This window comes from Cyprinus carpio, chromosome A25 (assembly GCF_018340385.1).
Source record: "Cyprinus carpio isolate SPL01 chromosome A25, ASM1834038v1, whole genome shotgun sequence".
Taxonomy (NCBI): domain Eukaryota; kingdom Metazoa; phylum Chordata; class Actinopteri; order Cypriniformes; family Cyprinidae; genus Cyprinus; species Cyprinus carpio.
This window is the reverse complement of record NC_056596.1, coordinates 9,474,752-9,493,964: the sequence shown is the minus strand read 5'-3', so window position 1 is coordinate 9,493,964 and position 19,213 is coordinate 9,474,752. Positions and strand designations below refer to the sequence as shown.

At 38.5% G+C, this 19,213-nt stretch overlaps 1 protein-coding gene across 1 annotated transcript in view; it reads right to left on the bottom strand.

Moving 5' to 3' along the window:
- Positions 1-18,320, bottom strand: part of LOC109065147 (hepatocyte growth factor receptor-like) — a 41,260-nt gene extending 22,940 nt beyond the window's left edge. The window contains 3 exon segments of the mRNA XM_042715380.1: positions 1,493-1,684; positions 14,561-15,752; positions 18,103-18,320. Coding sequence (XP_042571314.1) covers positions 1,493-1,684; positions 14,561-15,742 — 1,374 coding nt within the window. The 5' untranslated portion in view covers positions 15,743-15,752; positions 18,103-18,320.
- Between the last annotated feature and the right edge of the window lie 893 nt (positions 18,321-19,213).

Genomic DNA, 19,213 nt, shown 5'->3' with positions numbered 1-19,213 from the left:
AAAAAAAAAAATAAAATATATTTCCAAACAAAAATAAAAATAATCATTCTTTTTTTTTCTGGCTGCACAAATACAATGTGCTACATTCATGATTCCAAAGCAAGAACCCAGAGCTAAAACTTGGCAAGTTTCACGTGGCCCAGAAAGTTTCCAATAGCATTAAGCCATGAAAGGATTCTGAGTCCCAGAAGCGAACAAGCTAAGCCAGGCTTAATTAAGCTGGGCATGGCAGAAAATGGCTACAAATGGACCTGTAATTGAAGGAGGAATGTTACGCACTCTGGGGGAAAATACACACTGCGAAGCCCTAATAACTGTGTGAATTACAGCTCATTGTGTATGTAAGGGAAGTCCTGCTCACAAACACAAGGCAAGGTGTTGAGTTTTTCTCACCAAGAGTGTGGCAGAGTGGGAGCACTTCCTCATACAGAATAAGGACCACTGGGACTGCTACTGCCCTGTGCCCTCCGCCCCCCTCCACCCCCACCCTTCCCAACCTTTTAAAAAGCTTGTGGGGGATCTTGAAACTCTCATTCACACAATCACCCACTACTCACTCGCATTCCATATTTTACTCAACTTCATAAGTCTTTCTCACAATCTTTTTTTGCATTCTCATTGTCAAGGCCTCTTAAACACTCACCCACTCCCTTTGTCTTTGAAAAAACTCTCACTCAGATGGGACAGCTGGGCTAGCACTCACCCCTTACCAGGCCTCAAAATCCAGACAAAAGAGGTGAGAAAAGTTGAGAGGAAAAAATGTAAAAAAGGAAGAGAGAAAGAGAGGGAACGACAGCTGCAGCCGTTCCAAGAAAATGCCATGCGAGGACGTGTCATCGAAGCCCAGTGCTTACTATTAACGTACCATTCGGTTTCTCTGCCACGCTTTCGTGCAGCTGTCACCCTTTTTCTTGCCACTCATTTCTCAAACATCTTCCTGTGGTATTTGCAAAATAGTCTCGTTTTTGGTGCTCAGGCAGTACAGATTTAACATTTGGGTCGGTTCCACTCCTGCACAATGAACATGTTGAGAACACATCGATAGGCAAAGTTTCACCTTGTGTGCTTTTAGATTGGAGAGCTGGTACAGTGCTACTCAGAGGTCAAAGGTGACTCAAATGCAAACAGGAAAAGACTACATTTCCCAACCTGCCACTGGCACCTGCATTTTTCCTTCATTCGGAGCTGTTTTCACTAGTCACATACTTACATCCTGTCTATTTACATGCACAATAAAACAGGGAAATAGTGTTGGCAACAACAGGACTTTGACAAAAAATATATTTGGTTTTAATTTTAGATTCTGCAAACGCGTCACCTTTTCTTTTCCCAGAATGAGGTCAGCCACACTTCTTCCAGCACTACGACACATGCTGAACTCATACGTTCAATCTAAACGCTGACTTGCTAATTCAGACATTATGTAAGTTTAGCTTTAACAGTAAATAAATCAAATAAATTTCAAAAAGAAGCAAAAGCTAACATGGCTCACCTGGATGACACGGCCCTCAGCTGTGCCTAGGCTGACCACAGTGTGGTTTTGGATGGGTACCACAGCTATGGAAGTGAGAAGAACGTTCCGGAAGCGTCCGTGGAAGTAGTCCCGACGCGGGTTGGTGCTGGTAACCTCCAGCCGGTAGCCCCTTTCATGTTTGCCACAACTGAAGGAATCTCCTGCAAAGCTCTGGTAACAAAAACAGAAATACACCGACAAGTCAGACAAGTGGTATTCTACCAGGCAACAAGCAGAAGCTCTCGATAGCCTATTAGAGTGGATGAATTCAGCAGCATTGCCATTTTTCCAGAGGACTGGCCTCAAGTTCACCGTGCCAAATGCAATTTATGGGTTAGATACTTGTGCAAAAGAGTGACTTAGGCCTCACACAGTAAAGCTCCATCTAAGCTCGGCATCTACTGTTTCATCCTGGCCAATGCAGTTGCGTGTTTTCCCCCATGGTGCTTGGATCATCCTTGTTGCATTCTGAAGGCTGTGCTCACAGATGGCAGGAATTCATGGGAAACTGTGAGGAACATTGGGCTTGCTGTTGCTCTGTTAGAGCTCCGATTGTGGCCAGCTTTGTTTGGCTGGGATCTCCACAAACTGTGGAGTTTTAGAAGTTTCAGAGAGGCTGTATGGTCCCTGGGATATTAAAGGGGCCATATTCATGACACTTCTGTAGCATTTAATTCTTCCCCCCTAAAGTACACTTATAATGCCGAAAAACATTCAGAATTACATTTTACATTACTTTCTTTTTGTTACTGTACATTAAAGGCTGTTTTGTAAATATGTGCTGTATTGTATAATGATCTCTGTTATGATTAGTTGTACCTGCATAGTTCGCACTGTCATTCATCAGGGCAGTCCAAGTTGATTAAACCAAACAGGCACTGAGGGAAGGAGCTTTGTGTTGTGCATATTAGATAATCTGTCAACTTATTATTTCAAAAGAAAAAGCCTTTTTCCCCTGACATGCCACTTTAAGAAAACTATACTTACATTTTGACTATATTTAAAGGGATATCTCAACTTTTAAAGATAAACCTGACATCATTTATTCATCTTTATACATCATTTCAAACCTGTATTGTGTTCTTCTGTAGAAGAAGAAAGGAGAAATTTTAAAAACAAATAATCAAAGTGAAAGGGGATGTCAAGCTGAAAAATGATAATTTAAGTAGCTACCAAGCTTTGCGTGAGAGACAGACCACATTTTAAGTCATTACTCCCTGATAGTTTAGAGTAATTATTTTTAATGTTTTTAAAAGAAGTCTCTTATGCTCACCAAGACTGCATTTATTTGAATTACAATAGAGTAAAAATAGTAATCTTTTGAAAAAATATTTTTGTGAAAAATTTATTTAATTTAAATAATTTAATTTTATTCCTGTGATGGGAAAGTTGAATTTTCATAAGCCGTTACTCCAATCTTCATTGTCACATGATCGTTTAGAAATCATTCTAATATGCTGTTTTGCTGCTCAAGAAACATTCCTCACAAAACAAGGTCTTTGAAAATAGGGGACAAGACAAATGGAATACGTTCATGATACATAGACAGCTTGACAGTCCTTCATTTTCAATATATTGAAAATATCAACCTAAAAAAAATTAAATGAAAAAAAAAACCTTATGGGTTTGAAGTGCCATGCGAGTAAATAATTATAAGATTAAAAGGGCCAATTAAAGGAATAGTTCACCCAAAGGGCATATTTTATTATCATTCACCTTCATGTAGTTCCAAACCTGTAGGCTATGAATATCTTTATTCTATGGAACATAAAAGAGGATTCTGCAGAAGAAAAAAAAAAAAAAAAAAGTCATACAGATTTGGAATGACATGAGGGTGATTAAATAATGACCAAATTCAATTTTTTAGGTGAACTATTCCCTCTAATTATCATAGTTTATCCAAGTAGAGTTAGAGAGTAACCTGAAAAGGAACAGGGCACCTGAGGGCCACACAGTGGTCAAGCTCAAAAGGTCACAGACCTTAGTATGAAAGTTAAGAAGTCATTAATAATTAATAAAACCAGACCCTGGCACCACAGGCCATGACTAAAATGTTGGAGTACAGAGAACAGGCGGTTAATGATTAACACCATGCTCACTCAAACTCTTCTCAGATGGTGTTTTATTACACTCTATGGTGAAGGCACCCTGACAAAAACACTAAAAACACACCCATGAAAAATCAAAAAAGGACACTCCATTCTGTGCCTGAAAAGTTCTCACTCTTTCTACCCCTTTCACTGGCGATGTGAATAATACACATGAGTCAGTGGCATGACTGTGGTTGCAGCTTCATTTTGAGGGCATGTCTCAAAGGGCTGCTTTGAAGATGCGGAGAACAACACAGGTAGACGATAAATCAGGCCAAACGAGCACTGGGCCCTGCTCTCATTACAGGGCCGAGCGGGATGGCTCAGAGGCACAGAATCAGTATACAGGTGAAAAAGCCAGCGAAAATGAGGGGGATTACAGGCCATCTTATCCCAACCCCTGGAGGCAGAGGAGGACTTCTGCTTATTGAGGGAGCGTCAAAACAAGAGACAGTGAGACACATGTAGCATGAAGCGGCCAGGGAAATCATCCAAATGCGTACAAGCCTGCCTTTGATGTGTCTTCAGCAGGGCACATTTGCTTTGCCGGCTTATATAAGCCCACTGTGATCCATCATATCGGCCGAGCTGCCACGTATTTCAATAGGACTTGCATAAGGATGTGTAAGAAAGCACCGTGGTTTGGAATTGATTCGGGGGCTCTCTGAAGCCTGACCTATCAGCAGCTGAGCTCACCCCTGAGAGTCTGTTTTAGAAGAAGAGAAAAAAAGGTTTGTGGGGTTATTTTCATAGCAAATAAACTTCACATTTTGCCATGTGTTTGAAAAGGTAGACATTCCACCACTTAGCTCATGGTATTGCAAGGATCAAGGGTAGAAATTGAAAAAACTAGACAGTGTTTTGACAAGTTTCGGTTGCTTTAATCCTGAGGCTCCTTCAACCACAGAGTGTCTTGAAGGGTTGTCGAAGCTTTGCTCTCATCATTTCTCGCTTCACTTATTAAAAGGAATATTTAGGGTTCAACACAAGTTACACTCAATCAACCACATTTGTGGCATAATGTTTATAGAGTGATGCAAGGGTGATGTATTTTTGTAGGCTAACTCTGAAGTTAGCATTACCCTATTTCCCTCGAAAAAAAATTTAATAGGGCTTTTCCATTGGTTTTTGGATTAATGGAAAAAATATACTCTGTGAACAACAAAAGTTTAGGATTCTCACATGCTTTGTTCACAAAGATAATCTTCAAAAATTAACACAACTTATGAATTTTGAAGCCTAAATACAATTGACACAAGTAAAAACCTAAAATTAGGCTATAAACAAACTATACCATGATCGCATGACTTCAATGTCACCACCACTAAGCTACCGATAACCCTTTCAATCTTTATTTGAAATCTATGTTGTAGAAGAAAACGTGAAAATATCTTGAGCTTGTGATAACCACAGACTTTATATCATACATTTAACCCCCAAAAAATACATTGAAATAGAAATTGAAATAGTACCATTAATTACTTTAATATTTATGCGTAGGCCCCATTCAATTCCATTGTAAACTTTAAAGAAAAGCAGGAACAAATTCGAAATAATTTTTGAAAACATTATGCCACAAGTGCTGTCAATTGAGGTCAACCTGTATTGAACCCGGAATATTACTTCATAGTTGAGTATTTTGAGTATTATTTCAAAGAATGCTGAAAAATATCACACAAAAAATATCCTGTAAGAATGGCAGGCCAGTGCGTAGCTCCTCTTTGACACATTAAGCAGCTCTCATTGTGTGCAGCACAATGCTGAAGCGATAGGGTTACTGTGCCCCACCTTTGGTGCTTTATAGCTTTGTGGCCTTTGGCGTCACCTCCAAAAGGCTTGATATGAGTAAAAGGAGATCTGAAAGACCAAATGTCCCCTTCACAGACCTTCTGTTAACCCTATGGCCCCAGTACAGTTGCAACCACTTACAGCGTACATGAAGTATTCTGGAACATCACTGCTCCATGCTGCCACCCATCAGCTGCTTCTTGACGAAAATAATGTGACCTTTGACCTCACAAAGTTTTTACTAATGTTATGTATATGTTTATATGCATGTGGGTAAGATAGTGGTGTGCCCCACCTGTGCATTTAAACAGCACGTCACAAGGCAACCCGATTCTTGTGTTTATGCACCTTTCTTGGATTACTGGGTCGTGAAGGTCAGTAGTCTGGGGAGAATTAGAGAAGCTGACAATAATGTGGGATTAGAGGCTGGCGGTCAACCATGCAGTCCTGTTGCCTGGCTGCTGGTGTGTTAATACCTGTGGACTTCTGTGATGAACACTTGAAGAGGCTATTGTTGGGCTGTACAATATATGAAAATAAAATTGATACTGCGATATGGCCTAATGTGATAATCATATTGCAAAGGCTGAGATTTAATCATTTTCTCAGTTTAATCAGTTTATTGTAAACTGTCAAAGTCACATCTTACTTCTTAATAGCTGTTGTCTGTGAATTTGCCTGTTGTTATCATACTAACTGAAGACTCTGTTGACTCCAATTGAAGTCTTTTTCTTGTTTTCAGTTTTTTTTTCTCATGTTGCTTTGCTCACATTCCTCTTTTTGGTGTTATCTTGTCTTGTTACTCTGTTTTCACATCTCTCACTCTTTACCTCTCGACTTGCTCTCTCAATCCAGCAGTCAAGTGATCTGTCAGCAGGGGACTTTGTTCCTCACTCAGGTTTCCAACTGGGAAACAATACACGGCCCAGAACAATGGCTTGTATGTTTGCTAAAATATGTATCAGTTTATTCAACTGCTCATAGTTAAATCTCATCTAGTGTACTTGAACTTGTTGCTGCATGTTACAATACAATCCGCTCAAAGAGTGGCATGATTAATATGCCTGGACCAAACTAGTGAGAAAATATATTTTGGCACAGGTCATTAATCAAACTGAAACCATGATTAAAATGCAATTAATCAAAGAGATTTGGTAAAACAACAGGACATCATACTTGATTATTTTTCATTGTTACTTTGCAGTTAATGAGCCATGAAGCACAGATTGGGTCAACGCTACACAATTTACACTAGCAAAAATAGCAACAAGCTAAACATAAGTGAGAGAGAGAGCTGTCATTGTATTGACATACAGTACACTGGAACATATTATGGGAGTACTTATGAACCATGCTCATCCATTCAATTAGACATAAGCAAACGGGGGATAATTTAGTGTGGAGTCCATTCCAGAGGCCGGGAGGTCTGTCATTATTTACTTGTGCAGCATGGATCTATTCAAAGCATTAGCAGAAACGCCCATTCATTATAGTAGTCAAGATGAGCACGCTCAAAACATCGCTCTCTGCCACAGTCCACATGCATGCTGGAATAAAAACCTCCACCCTTATGCAAGGAGCATGGATTTGATAAAAGGGTAAAGAGCACGGCTTTAAAACCATGAAGCGTTGAGACCCTTTAAAAGATCAAATCCAGCCCATTATGGAAGAAAAGAGAGGCAGAGCATTCAAATGCCTGGTTTGCAGTTGGCCAGAATAATTAATTCCAATCTTGACTGTAAAGGCTTGGCAGGGCCTGCTTTTCTGGGATGATCTTACGCTTTTTCACATGTCAGAGGGAGCAAAACGTGCCTATGACTGGACAGATCAGACACAAGAGTTGAGTTTTATTTTGGGGGCTGTTTAAAGAGTTTCGCAGATTCTCTGTTCCTAATTTCAGCTAATTTATTTCAACGCATGACATTCTTCAGAGAACTTTGCTCCAAAGAAATGCCCTTAAACTCAAAAAAGCTGAGAATGAACATGTGTTAAGGCCATCTTGACACATTTACTATGCTAAACGCTGTTAGAACAATAGGAAGAAACTATTTGATGATAATCTATTGTTTTAAGAGGAAAATTGTCTTGGAAGAAATTAACACATTAAATGGCTTCCTATCAGGAGTTGGCATGAGCCGTATTTTCCTGTTGCTGACACTAAGAAGCAGATATGATGAAATCCTTATGTCAACGTAGGCTTTTGCAAAAACACATACGCTACACGTTCTGAGCAAAGATCAAGGACTTTACTTTTTGCCAGAAAAACACAACTAACATGATAAGAGCATGAGCATGCAGCAAATTCTGTCCTTAGTAGTCATGTTTCTCAGCACTATGATTCAAAGCATGCAGGTGGCATCCTTTTCATGACACACAAGTTCAGTGCCAGTCAGCCATTATACGAAGTGTGTAAAACCACGCAACAAATGGAAAACAAACAGTTGATCTTGGCGGCAATATGTAAAGCATAACCACATGGTAGAACAATGCATCATTGTGCTATCTTTTGGTAAACCACTGGAAGCTGGCATGCGTTTTTATTGCCTTTTTTGTGCAGGGATTATGGCCACGCTAATGCATTAATAAACACATCTGTTTGTTTTTAAGTCTTTAGGAGCAGAAAGGGGTGCTGACCCACCTGGTCACAGGCAGGGGAGATGGATTTGGTGAATATAATAGTGAGAGGTGATAACTCTTTGTTCTACTGTTTTGCTACACAGCCTTGGAATATTACATTGGTTTCCTTTAACCACAGTCTCTTATGACATGCTCAGCGCATGCATCATATGTCCTTTCTACACTAGGAGAACAGAATGATTTTCATGTAATTTAGTTCCGTTAACGATTCATGAACATGAATTCTGCTGTTGGTTCTGTTTATTGTCTCAAAAACATACAGCACAACCAACATATTCTGATTTCCGAATACACAACTCTTATGAAACGGTTCTTTATAGTAAATCAAAAAATACAGCACAGCCACTATAGTCCAATTCCCAAATGAATCACTCTTATAAGCGGTGAATCAAAAACAGAGAGAAAGGTTTTTGTAGTCTGATTCCTGAATGAATCAAAGCACACAACAAGACCTGAATGAATGACTCTTCTGAATTGATTCTTTTTAGTAATTTTAATTAATTAATTAATTTATTTATTTTAATAAAAAAAAAACATACAGAAGGATTCATTAAATCTAGTTCCTTAATGGCTCTCTAAAAAGAACCTGCTCATAAGAATTAAAAACATACCATGGGACCAGCTAATTCTTATTCCCAAATGAATGAGGCGGATCTTTTCTAAATCAAAATACTTTTAGTATGAATCAGTCAGAGCAGTTACATACTCATTCTGAATCTTTAACTATTACTAAATGATGGTTCATATGATAACGTGCAGTAAAAGCTAAAATTAAATTATTGGTTCTGTTGTAATCACTGGAGTTTTTTTTATATTATAACAGGAATCATTATCTGAATCTAAAAAAAGAATCATGAAATTCCTTTTGATTCCCATCCCTACTCACACTGCTACAAACTCTGCATGACTGACACCTGAAGACCACTCCATTAGCTGACCAAACACTGGGCGTCATGCCCTACAAAACTCACAAGTCAGGTATCAGGTAAAAGCTTGCTCTCTTTTCACACGATCACACAGGCCGTGTCTACTTAGGAATAAGCTTGAGAATATCTGACTGACATGCTGAATGAGGTGGAAGGGCAGCCCCAGATAAGCTCTTATATGTGGTGTATTGTTGAATTCTCAGCAGGAGATAAAGTAGAATAGTTCCTGGCCAATCCAATCCGTTCCATTACTTAAGCACACATTCATTCAAGCCTGCATCCCATGGAACCATTGTGTCTGCTTTAACAACAGCACAACACAGCAAAATCTCTCTTGACCAACTAGTGGAGGATGAATAATACCAAAAAACCAAAAAAATTATTATTTGTGGTCCCCGCTGTGTAAGCCAAAACAATTAGTAGAGGTCTTTGAACTGCACCAAACAATTAGTCTGGATCAGTCAACTCGAGTCGTTTAGCGGTGCAGGCTGATTGAATTTCCAACCTGAGCGGGCTCATTAAATGCTTCAGCGGGTATTTGATTTACACCTGGTCAGGATGTCTTTAACCTTACATGGAGGTTTCAGAATTGAGCTCTTTGATGAAACCTTGTGCTCACGGACCCGGAGAGCTGGAAATTACTGGAGGGAGTAAAAAAATGAGGAAGTGAAGGTATGGTGGATGCCAGAGATGGATTAGCATGCCTCTGGGCCAGTGACTCATCAGCCTCACCAAAGCAATCTCTCCCTTCACCTGACACTTACACATGTTTCTGAATTATGCCCAGAGAGCACTGACAAGATTTTCAAACCTGAGGGCTGTGTTTAATACGGGCCAGTCATCACAATAACGAAGAAAAAACGCCATAGTGCAATAAACCTGGAGTAAACAGTAGAGTATGAGCCAATCGTATGTTTGTTTGTATGTGAAGTTCCTCCTGAAAGACAGATTGTAAGCGCGGGTGTTTATCAGTTGTGTGCTTAACTGCTTTATGGGACTATTTAGGACACACAGGTGCATTAGAGCAGGAAAACAGTAGCTTCTGGGAAGAGAAAACAAGTTTTTTTTATATCAAATATAACAATTAAAAAAGAAATCAACTGTTTTCTACTGTTTCATTTACACACATATACATATACATTTACATACACACACACACATATATTTTTAATTGTTATATTTTACTTCCATATTATATTTAAATTATATATTTTTAATATACTTAAAACATTAAAAACATTTTTTTTTACTTTTTTACACATATATTCTATAACATTTTATTAAAATTATTAAATTAATATGAATTGTATTATTCAGCAATCTCTAATAATATTAAGTAGACTTTTTAGCCTGAGAAAAGTCAGCACAGTAAAAGGACATAAACGTCAGATGCATCCCCACAGGCGCTCTCATCCCCAGATGCACATGAGATGAACAGTTCACACCTGGATGCCAGCTGTCCAGTCTCCTCTAGCTAACATTATGGTCCAAAGTCACGCAGGTTTCCCACCAGGGCAAGGCTGCCAACATGAGCTTGACATTTTGAGAAAACACACAGCTGCACATCTCCATCTGCCCCCTTGTCAGAGCTGTTGGTCTGTGACGTGCACATGCATGCCTGTGTTTGTATGCTTTTGCCAGAAATGATTCAAGGTGACTTAATTCCTCAGTATAAACCTCAACTCACCCATATAAAATACATTTCTTATACATGTGTACCTACACACAAGAAATGCAACCATGCAGGTAGCTTATCGCAGCTTCTTAGACAGGATACAACAAGTACTATGTCTTTCAGCAATATTTTGCACCTCCCAGAGTGGGAGACCGTGGCCGATAAATGATTTTGCGCAAACACATCTTGGCATAAGCAGGCCGCGGCACGTACACTTTTCATATGTGCTAAGTACAGTGCATTAGCATGTCACCCTGTCCTTACATGACCAAAACACACGATAATGCAAAAGATTGAGCAAGGTACAAAGAGCTAAAAGTATCCGATTTACATTGATATTTGCTTATTTATAGTCAAAAAAATGTGGGCGCTTTGCCTTACACTTTAAGACTTGGCATCTCAAAACATGTTCATTTAACCACAGTGGCGGTAATAATTAAAATGGATGTCGATCAAAACTCCCTCTTCAGGAATTATACTACAGGCAGCAATCAATCAAGCTTCAGATTAAATTTTAAAGTAATCAGCATTTGCCAGTTGTTCCCCTGATCAATTGTAATCTAATGATAATTTTGACCTTAAATGTGGCTGTTTGTTATTGCCGGTCTTCAGTGCACCCCTCCCCTCTGCTCTTTCAAGACAGGGGGAGCTGGGTTTGTTGGGGTGGTTCCAACTCGGATAGATCCATTATTCCAAACAATAAGGACTATATTTCTGTCTGTTTTATTAACAAATATTGCTGAGCTCGAGCAGACTGGCCAATCGATAATTTAAAGAGCTTGGGTGAAGTCTGAAAGCTGTGGTGTCTTTTTCTCGAAGGGTAAGAGTCTATTACGGACTTTGGCGATTTATCTGATATGATATTCAAATAACTTTGGCTCCACATTAACAAATAAAACAGGAAAGCAAGGCAAAATTCAATCAAAACTAAAGCACAGTGTCAGATGCCCAATGTTTCCACATAAAGCCAGGAGATGTTAGAGTCCCGTTTGTGGAGTCAGTTGTCTAAGAGCAAAAACAAGATATTGGGATCAATTTATCATGGCTTTTTACAATGTAATTGTTTTATGACACTGCGTCAATTGCCCCTTTATGGGCTAAGAGAGACTCTGTATAATAGGGCTGGGTTTTGACACAAATTCACAATTCGATTGGATAAGCCTTCACAAGCTTGCGGTTCGATTAGATTCTGATTTCGATTCGATTATATTCAATAATGATTATTTTGGATATATATCAGGGACATGGCAAATTTTTCCAAGAAAAAAGAAAAAAAACTAATGCTGTAAAATAAAGAGTCAAAAATATGGAAGTTTGAAATTTGCTGATTTGTATACAAACACTTAAAATATACTCAATAAAGTTGTTTTAATATTAAAGTTATAATACTAACTTTAACTTTAAATTACATAATTATATTTCTACTCCAATTAATTTTTTGAAATATAAACATTTAAATGGTGGTTGTCAAAAAAACTTGATGGATTTATTCAAACATAAATTAACCAGTAAAAATGATAATAAATAAGTTATAAGGTGCACATTTAGCAAAATGCTCCTCTCTAGAGTAAATTTTTCTAGCTGACAAATGAGCTCATGTTTTTCTGAGGTAAATGTGACATTACTTGACACACTGTTTACAAAATATTGTTGTCTTCCCGCATTTGAAACACTGATTGTGCGATTACATGAGACAGGTTATGGATTTTGGTAAGTAGTACTCTTTCTTTTAACATACCTTCGGATGTGCATTCATGTTTATTTCGTGCTGTAACTGCTATTAAAGCTGCCGCTTCTAACCGAGGTGCTACAGTGATCTGTCACTCCACATTAAACAGCGCCAAAATGGCATTTAATATTTGAATATTGTAATAAAATGAAAAGGACAGAATTTGATATCTGAGACTTTGTTTCATATCAAAAATAAAGTAACAAATCACAAAGCTTACTGCAATTTAGTGGATGGGAGGCACACAGCAATGTTCCATTCATTATCGGACAGGCTAATCAATGCTTGGGATTTATGAAACAAAATTTTTTCTTAAAAATGAGAATCGATTAAAATAGAGAAATCAATATTTTTTTTACCCAGGCCACCTGCATAACATATGCTCTTGGTATCATAATTCTCAACAATGGCACCATGATTTGCTGTCTGTCATCACACACACACACACACACACAAAACAAACAAATGCACATGCACACATTCACACACTTATGGATAAAAACTGTATTGAAAACAGGCACTTTCAAAAGATGTTCAGACCTTTCAAACATTTCTTCAAAGACGCCTAGGGAAATATCTTCCAACCGACTTGTTACTTTAATAGTCATTTAAGATATTATTAATGAAAACTGACAGAAACACAGCTGACTTTGAGTATATGTTTGGATCAAGGATCCACAGAATGAAAATATTTAAAATGTCTTGAGTGCTTCAGTCTGCAGATCTTCTGCTGTAATAAATGACTGAGTGCACTTTGTGAGTTTGGCCAGATAAAGTTCAGGGCACTGAAACAACTACACCAGACTGGAGATCTGTGTGACTCTGAGACGAGGCCAGCCACTCTGGTCTGGCCCATATGAACTGCTAAAGCAAACAGTACAAAGACTGTTAGAGACAGTTGAAGAACACCTGCTGAGTAGTGATCTGGACTTCCCCACTATATGGACTCTGATAAGACACCACGCAAGCAAATAGAACAGCGCAAAGAATTGGCAGCTTGAGTAAAACTTGTCAAACAAGCCTGATTCACAAGGACCTCAAGCAAATCTAGGTTTCCTATCAAAGAAAATTATCTGCTATCTGCTATCAGCTATCTGCACATCTACACATCAATACGATTACCAAATACACTGATTGCAAATATAAGCTGATTGTTATGCAATAAAAAGTTTGAGTGAACAAGAAAAACAAGCAATGGAGGGACATGATATGGAGCTGCCAGGATCTGATATAAATATACATTTTCAGATTAAAATTTTCTTTTGAATCTATGACACTGAGTTTATGACTGAAGTGCTCAAGAGTTTATTGATTTTTTTTTTACACACTGACACACTTGAGTTTAAAATATACTTAATTTCACAGAGCAGAGAGTTCTGAGCTGTGTTGATTTTTATATTTGTTAAATAAGTAGCATAGTTGAACTGCTGTTAATTTTTAAAATAAATGTACCAAATAAATGTTGCTTTTCACAAGGTACCTTTTCTGTAGACTACAGAATCAGCTAAGTGAACTCCTTTCATATGCAAGCAAAAGGAGCATTTAAACTGAAATATACCAAAATGAATCAGAATCAAATTTAATCAAATCAGACTCAAATGAATATTTTTCAGTTAATTAAGTGCATCATTCAGGTATCTGAAGTGTACTTCTTTATGAAATTTTCAGTGTGCACACACTGATTCCTCTATTTTTATATATATATATATATATATATATATATATATAAAGCATAGAATGTTGCATAACTACACACTTAGCCTTATCTTTGAGTTTGTTCCACAGCTTTGGACCATTCTTTAGTAGTTCTCGAACATCTGGACATCTATGTATACTCTGTCTTTACATATTCAAACCATGTGTCTTACTATTCAGATCTGAGCCATGTACAACTATGCTGTGCAATGAACTCTGGGAAGTAATAGCCCTGCATTATCGATGGATGGGCCCTAAGGGAGTCGTCAGCAGTTAAATTTGTGTCATTTATTGATTGCCATGATTTACTGATTGATCCAACGAATGGTGATGGATGAGTAAAAAAGATGAGGAGGGTCAGTGATTTATGATGGCCAGAGGATAGAGACAAGCAATTAGGCTGACAAGAAGTCAAATTTTGATTGGCAACATTTTGAAAGGGTCAGCAAATATCCTGTTAGCTAAAACTGACTGGAGAACATGCATGATTTGGATGAAACCTCTTACCTGGTTGAGATTTTTCTCCTCTGACCCTGGAAAGTGACTGAGCTTCCTTGTGTATCCCTTCTGCATGAAATCCCTGAAGAAGTTATTGATGTCTGTGATGGAGATAAGGCAAACGGCAGAGCTGGCCATAGGCTCCGGTGAGTCAGGTTTGCTGCGGGCAAAGGCAGCAAACAGTACGTCCTCTCCTTCTTTCAAGCCCATCTCCTGCTGAAAGTCATAGCCGACTTTGGCCACATGCGCAGCCTGGAGAACATTGAAAACCACCTGAGCCGAGCGCTTCTTTCTTCTTCGCTCAGAGAAAATGCACTCGAAGGGCATTTCAACGTAGCGCAAGATCTCAGGATCTGAAGAGCACATGCGTACGATCCTCGTGTGGAAGGAATTTGAGCTGCCACCTTCTCGTTGGACAGTGAGAAAATACACGTATGGGCCGCTCTGGAAAGAGTAGACGTAGCGCAGCGGGTACTTCCCACGCAGCCCTGGGGCCAAGTCCATGTAGGATTGTTCAGAAAAGAACTCAAAGCCGTCTTGAGTCTCTCGCATCTTCCTAACAGAGATGGTGTGGTGGAGACGCGGCACGGTCGAGTCAAGTGGCTCAGAGTTTGCAACGAAGAACCTCACAACTCCGCTGCTCATCACGTTAAGAATCTGAGTGCCCGAAGGTCCTGCAAGGCAGTCTGGGCAACCGTGGCTGCTGTCTTTGTTCTTCTTTGAATACATGCAAGTAATTTCCGCATCCAGGGGTCCATCCTCTAACAGGTATCGACGGCAGACGCCGTTCCCAACTGAACCACAGCTGAAGAGCTCAAGATCATAGAAAGTCTCCACCAACAGGGCCATATGGGTGTTGTTCTGGTTGAGGGGTTTGTTTTTGCAACCACTGCATGGATCTGGTGCACTGCAGTCTTGACCCTCATGAACCGGTCTGGTATTATATTCATGTATCTTCTTGATGTCTTTCGACAAGACATAAAGCTTGTTGACAGCACCTACATACACAGTTCCATTGAATTCCAACAACTTCTGTATGGGAGTGTCAGACACAAAGTGAGAGAGGTCATAGGTCACAGAGAGGTCGAGTTTGGAGCTTTCTATTGGTTCCTCACATTGACTATTCAACCCCCACCACAGCGTCTGAAGGATGATGAGGATGGAAGTGGCTTCAGAATAGTGAATTCTCATCTTTGTTCTTCTGCAGAGTAAAATTACAACATTTATTTAGCATATTAACCATGTAAACCCTGAAATATGAAAAAAAAAGGTCAGATTTTTTTTCTTTTTCAAATGGAACAGTTTTTTGAATCTTTAGAAAATATAAAAAAAAAATTTGCATAAGTGCTTTATGTTTCGTATCATATTTCATACACCATGCTTTTATGGCTCATATAGTGAGCTCATACTTGGGGAGAAAAAAAACAAATTTTATTCAGATGCCCAAACTGAGCAAAAATAGGTAATTTAATGCAGCTGCTATTTATATGAACAAAAAGTGAGATTCCTGAAAGAAATTCTGATAAATTCTTGTACTGTAAATCATTTAGCTTGTAATATAATTGAAATGTAATCTTGAGTTTAAATATCACTAACAAAATAAATGTTTTTCTTACATTTACATTATGAAACTCATTAAAGTTTTTACAGCAAAAAGACACATGTGCCATGCCCTGAAGTTGGACATTTTTCAAACTACTTGTATGCAACAAGGTTTGATTATCAGGCATATTCTAAAAGACTTCTGTAGTACCCATTAGAGCACAAAACAGAAAGACACAAAACCTTTATGAACCAAGACAAAGACAAAATACTGAGAACAAATGACACTTGTAAATCACAGCCACACGCACTGCAACAACAATGATATCACTAGTTTTCTTGCATTGTAGAAGCCTCAATAATTCACCACTCACTATGCATGACAAAGCCATGGATAAAAGAAAGAGGGCAACTCTAAACGGTCCTCGTGCCTCTGACTTAGACAGCACTTTTGTGGCGGTGTACGCGAATCATCAAAGAGTCAGCCTACACTGAGTGCACTGCGGTGACAAGTCTAACTTTAGACAACGTTCTCGAGGGAGTAGTTGATAAACTCAATTAAGCCTGGTAGGCTGCGGAAGCCGGAGAAGTGATTTATTGTTGGTGTACTTAAACGCTACTCCTCTAGGAGGTCGCTTTTAAGGTTGAGAGGGAGAGAGCTGCAGAGCTAGAGAATATGGGATTCACCCTTACTATTATCTAAGCAATTTCAGTGCGCTGAGCAGCACTATAGGTCACTGCAAACTCTGAGTATAACAATGAGAGAGACTGAAGAACTGTTGCACTTGCTGTCATTCTAGAAAGATTCAGTCAATATATTTAGCTGTTTACCTACATACAGCATCTCCTCTTTAAAACACCTGATAAACAGACTTTCACATTGTCTTTCATTTTCATTACATGCAAAACACTTCAGTAAAGTACAGCAACTTGGCACACTAAGGGTCCTCTCTCAATGTCCTTAAAAGCTTTTTTATTATAATTCCCATCAAATCAATAAACATACCACCGAAAATAGGGCTGGGCGATATACACAAAAAAACTACCAAACATATACAGACACTAAAACCACTTAAAAGCTACGCAATAAATCACCATCACCTGCTTTCAAATGGAGCGGCATTTAATAGACAGAGCCGTAGTTCACTGACAAGGTACGCAATATCGCGTTGATTATCGAAGGCGATTCATCTGCGATAATGAACGCGATATTGCGTAGCTTGTAAGTGATCTACGGCTCTGTCTATTAAATGCCGCTCCATTTGAAAGCAGGTGATGGCGATTTAGCGGTAATCAAGGAACCAGATTTACTGACTAGATGCGCATGATCATATCGTTAGATATATCGCCCAGCCCTAACGGAAAATGTTTATTAATTAATACACTGAGATTCATATAATACATTTCCATGTTGTTTTTATATTTAAAAATAAATGCATTTAATTTACAGTTTTACCTTTGCATCTCCTATGAAAAAATATTAAAATGTAAAATATATTAAAATTTACCTAAAGATAAAGATGGTGAGATTTAAGTTCTCTGCAGACCTATTTATCCATATTTTTCTCAGAAATCAGGGCACTCACTTGTCAAATCTGTCAAATGAATGCATCCCCAGAAAATAATAATAATTAAAAAAAAAAAAAAGTTCTAAGGTGTTTAGAGATAAACGGGCCTACATTTCCAAACATTACGTTACTAAAGTGAACAAAAACTAAACAAAAGCTTTTCTTACCTGAGTTTCATGGAAACCTACAGACTACAGATTTACAATGACTCATACTGTCAACAGCTAAACGCACAGTTTCCTCACAAGTCTATGAAAACACTTCAACTAAAATGTTTAGCCAAAATAAAAATAAAAAATTGATGTATAAACAGTTAACTTGTTCAGTTGAATAGTTCACAACAACTCACTTTTGGTGACATAATTTCCCAAAGAATAACCTTCAGTACCAAGTGTTCAGAAATAGTGCTCAGAAATAAAAAAAAACGCTCCGCTCACTCACCTGTAAAATAAAGACACATGTCGGAGACAGAAAGGGGAAATAATCACATCTTTTTAACAGTCCGTTCTGCAAGAGACGCGCGCGCTGTTTCTGGCGGATGCCTGCAGTCTCGAGATGCGGCGGTGAGCTTCTGCACGCTTTCTGCTAAAAAGTTGCGCTCTCTCTCTCTCTCTCTCTCTCTCTCTCTCTCTCTCTACGCTCCCTCTCTCTCTCTCTCTCTCTCTCTCTCTCTCTCTCTCTCTCTCTCTCTCTCTCTCTCTCTCTCTCTCTCTCTCTCTCTCTCTCTCTCTCTCTCTCTCTCTCTCTCTCTCTCTCTCTCTCCTCTCCTCTCTCTCTCTCTCTCTCTCCTCTCTCTCTCCTCTCTCTCTCTCTCTCTCTCTCTCTCTCTCTCTCTCTCTCTCTCTCTCTCTCTCTCTCTCTCTCTCTCTCTCTGCTACCTCGTAACCACTCACTGAGAGAACGCGCACTCGGGTGACTCAGGCTCAGAATGGGTCACATCAGTTTAAAGTGCTTGTTGTTGAACTCTCCGCAAACGCTGCGGGTGCCATTGGACGGAATGGGTCTCTCAGGTGAGCGCAGAAACATAAGTGGCAGTTGCGTCACTGGCGGTGGAGTAACGGAGTTCGATGATTGGCTGCTGATATTTTACATTTATTTATTATTGGGGAAGTTCAATAAACATCAAATAAAAGTGTTAGTGTTTGTAAACAATTTAAGGTTTTCTTTTTATATCTATTTAAATGTTCGTTCCTTCTCTCCTTTTGATCCTAATTTAGCCTCCGCCTGTATATATATCTTTAAAGCGAAAAAATATAATAAAATACATAATCATCAAATAAAATGGCTGATTTCAATTTTGTATTATTTTGCACGTGGTTTTAAACAATACTGTAACATTTTGTTGAAATGTAGGCTAAGTAAAATTGAAAACCTGTTACCTCTTCTGTTTTAGTTGACCATCTGTTATATATTTTTAAATAAAATATATAATTTAAATGCAAATATGAAATAAATACAAACAAATATACTTTTTAAATTCAACATCAAATTAAAAATATTATATTTTGTGACTGAACATTTCATTTGCTGATGTAACATGCAAATATTCATA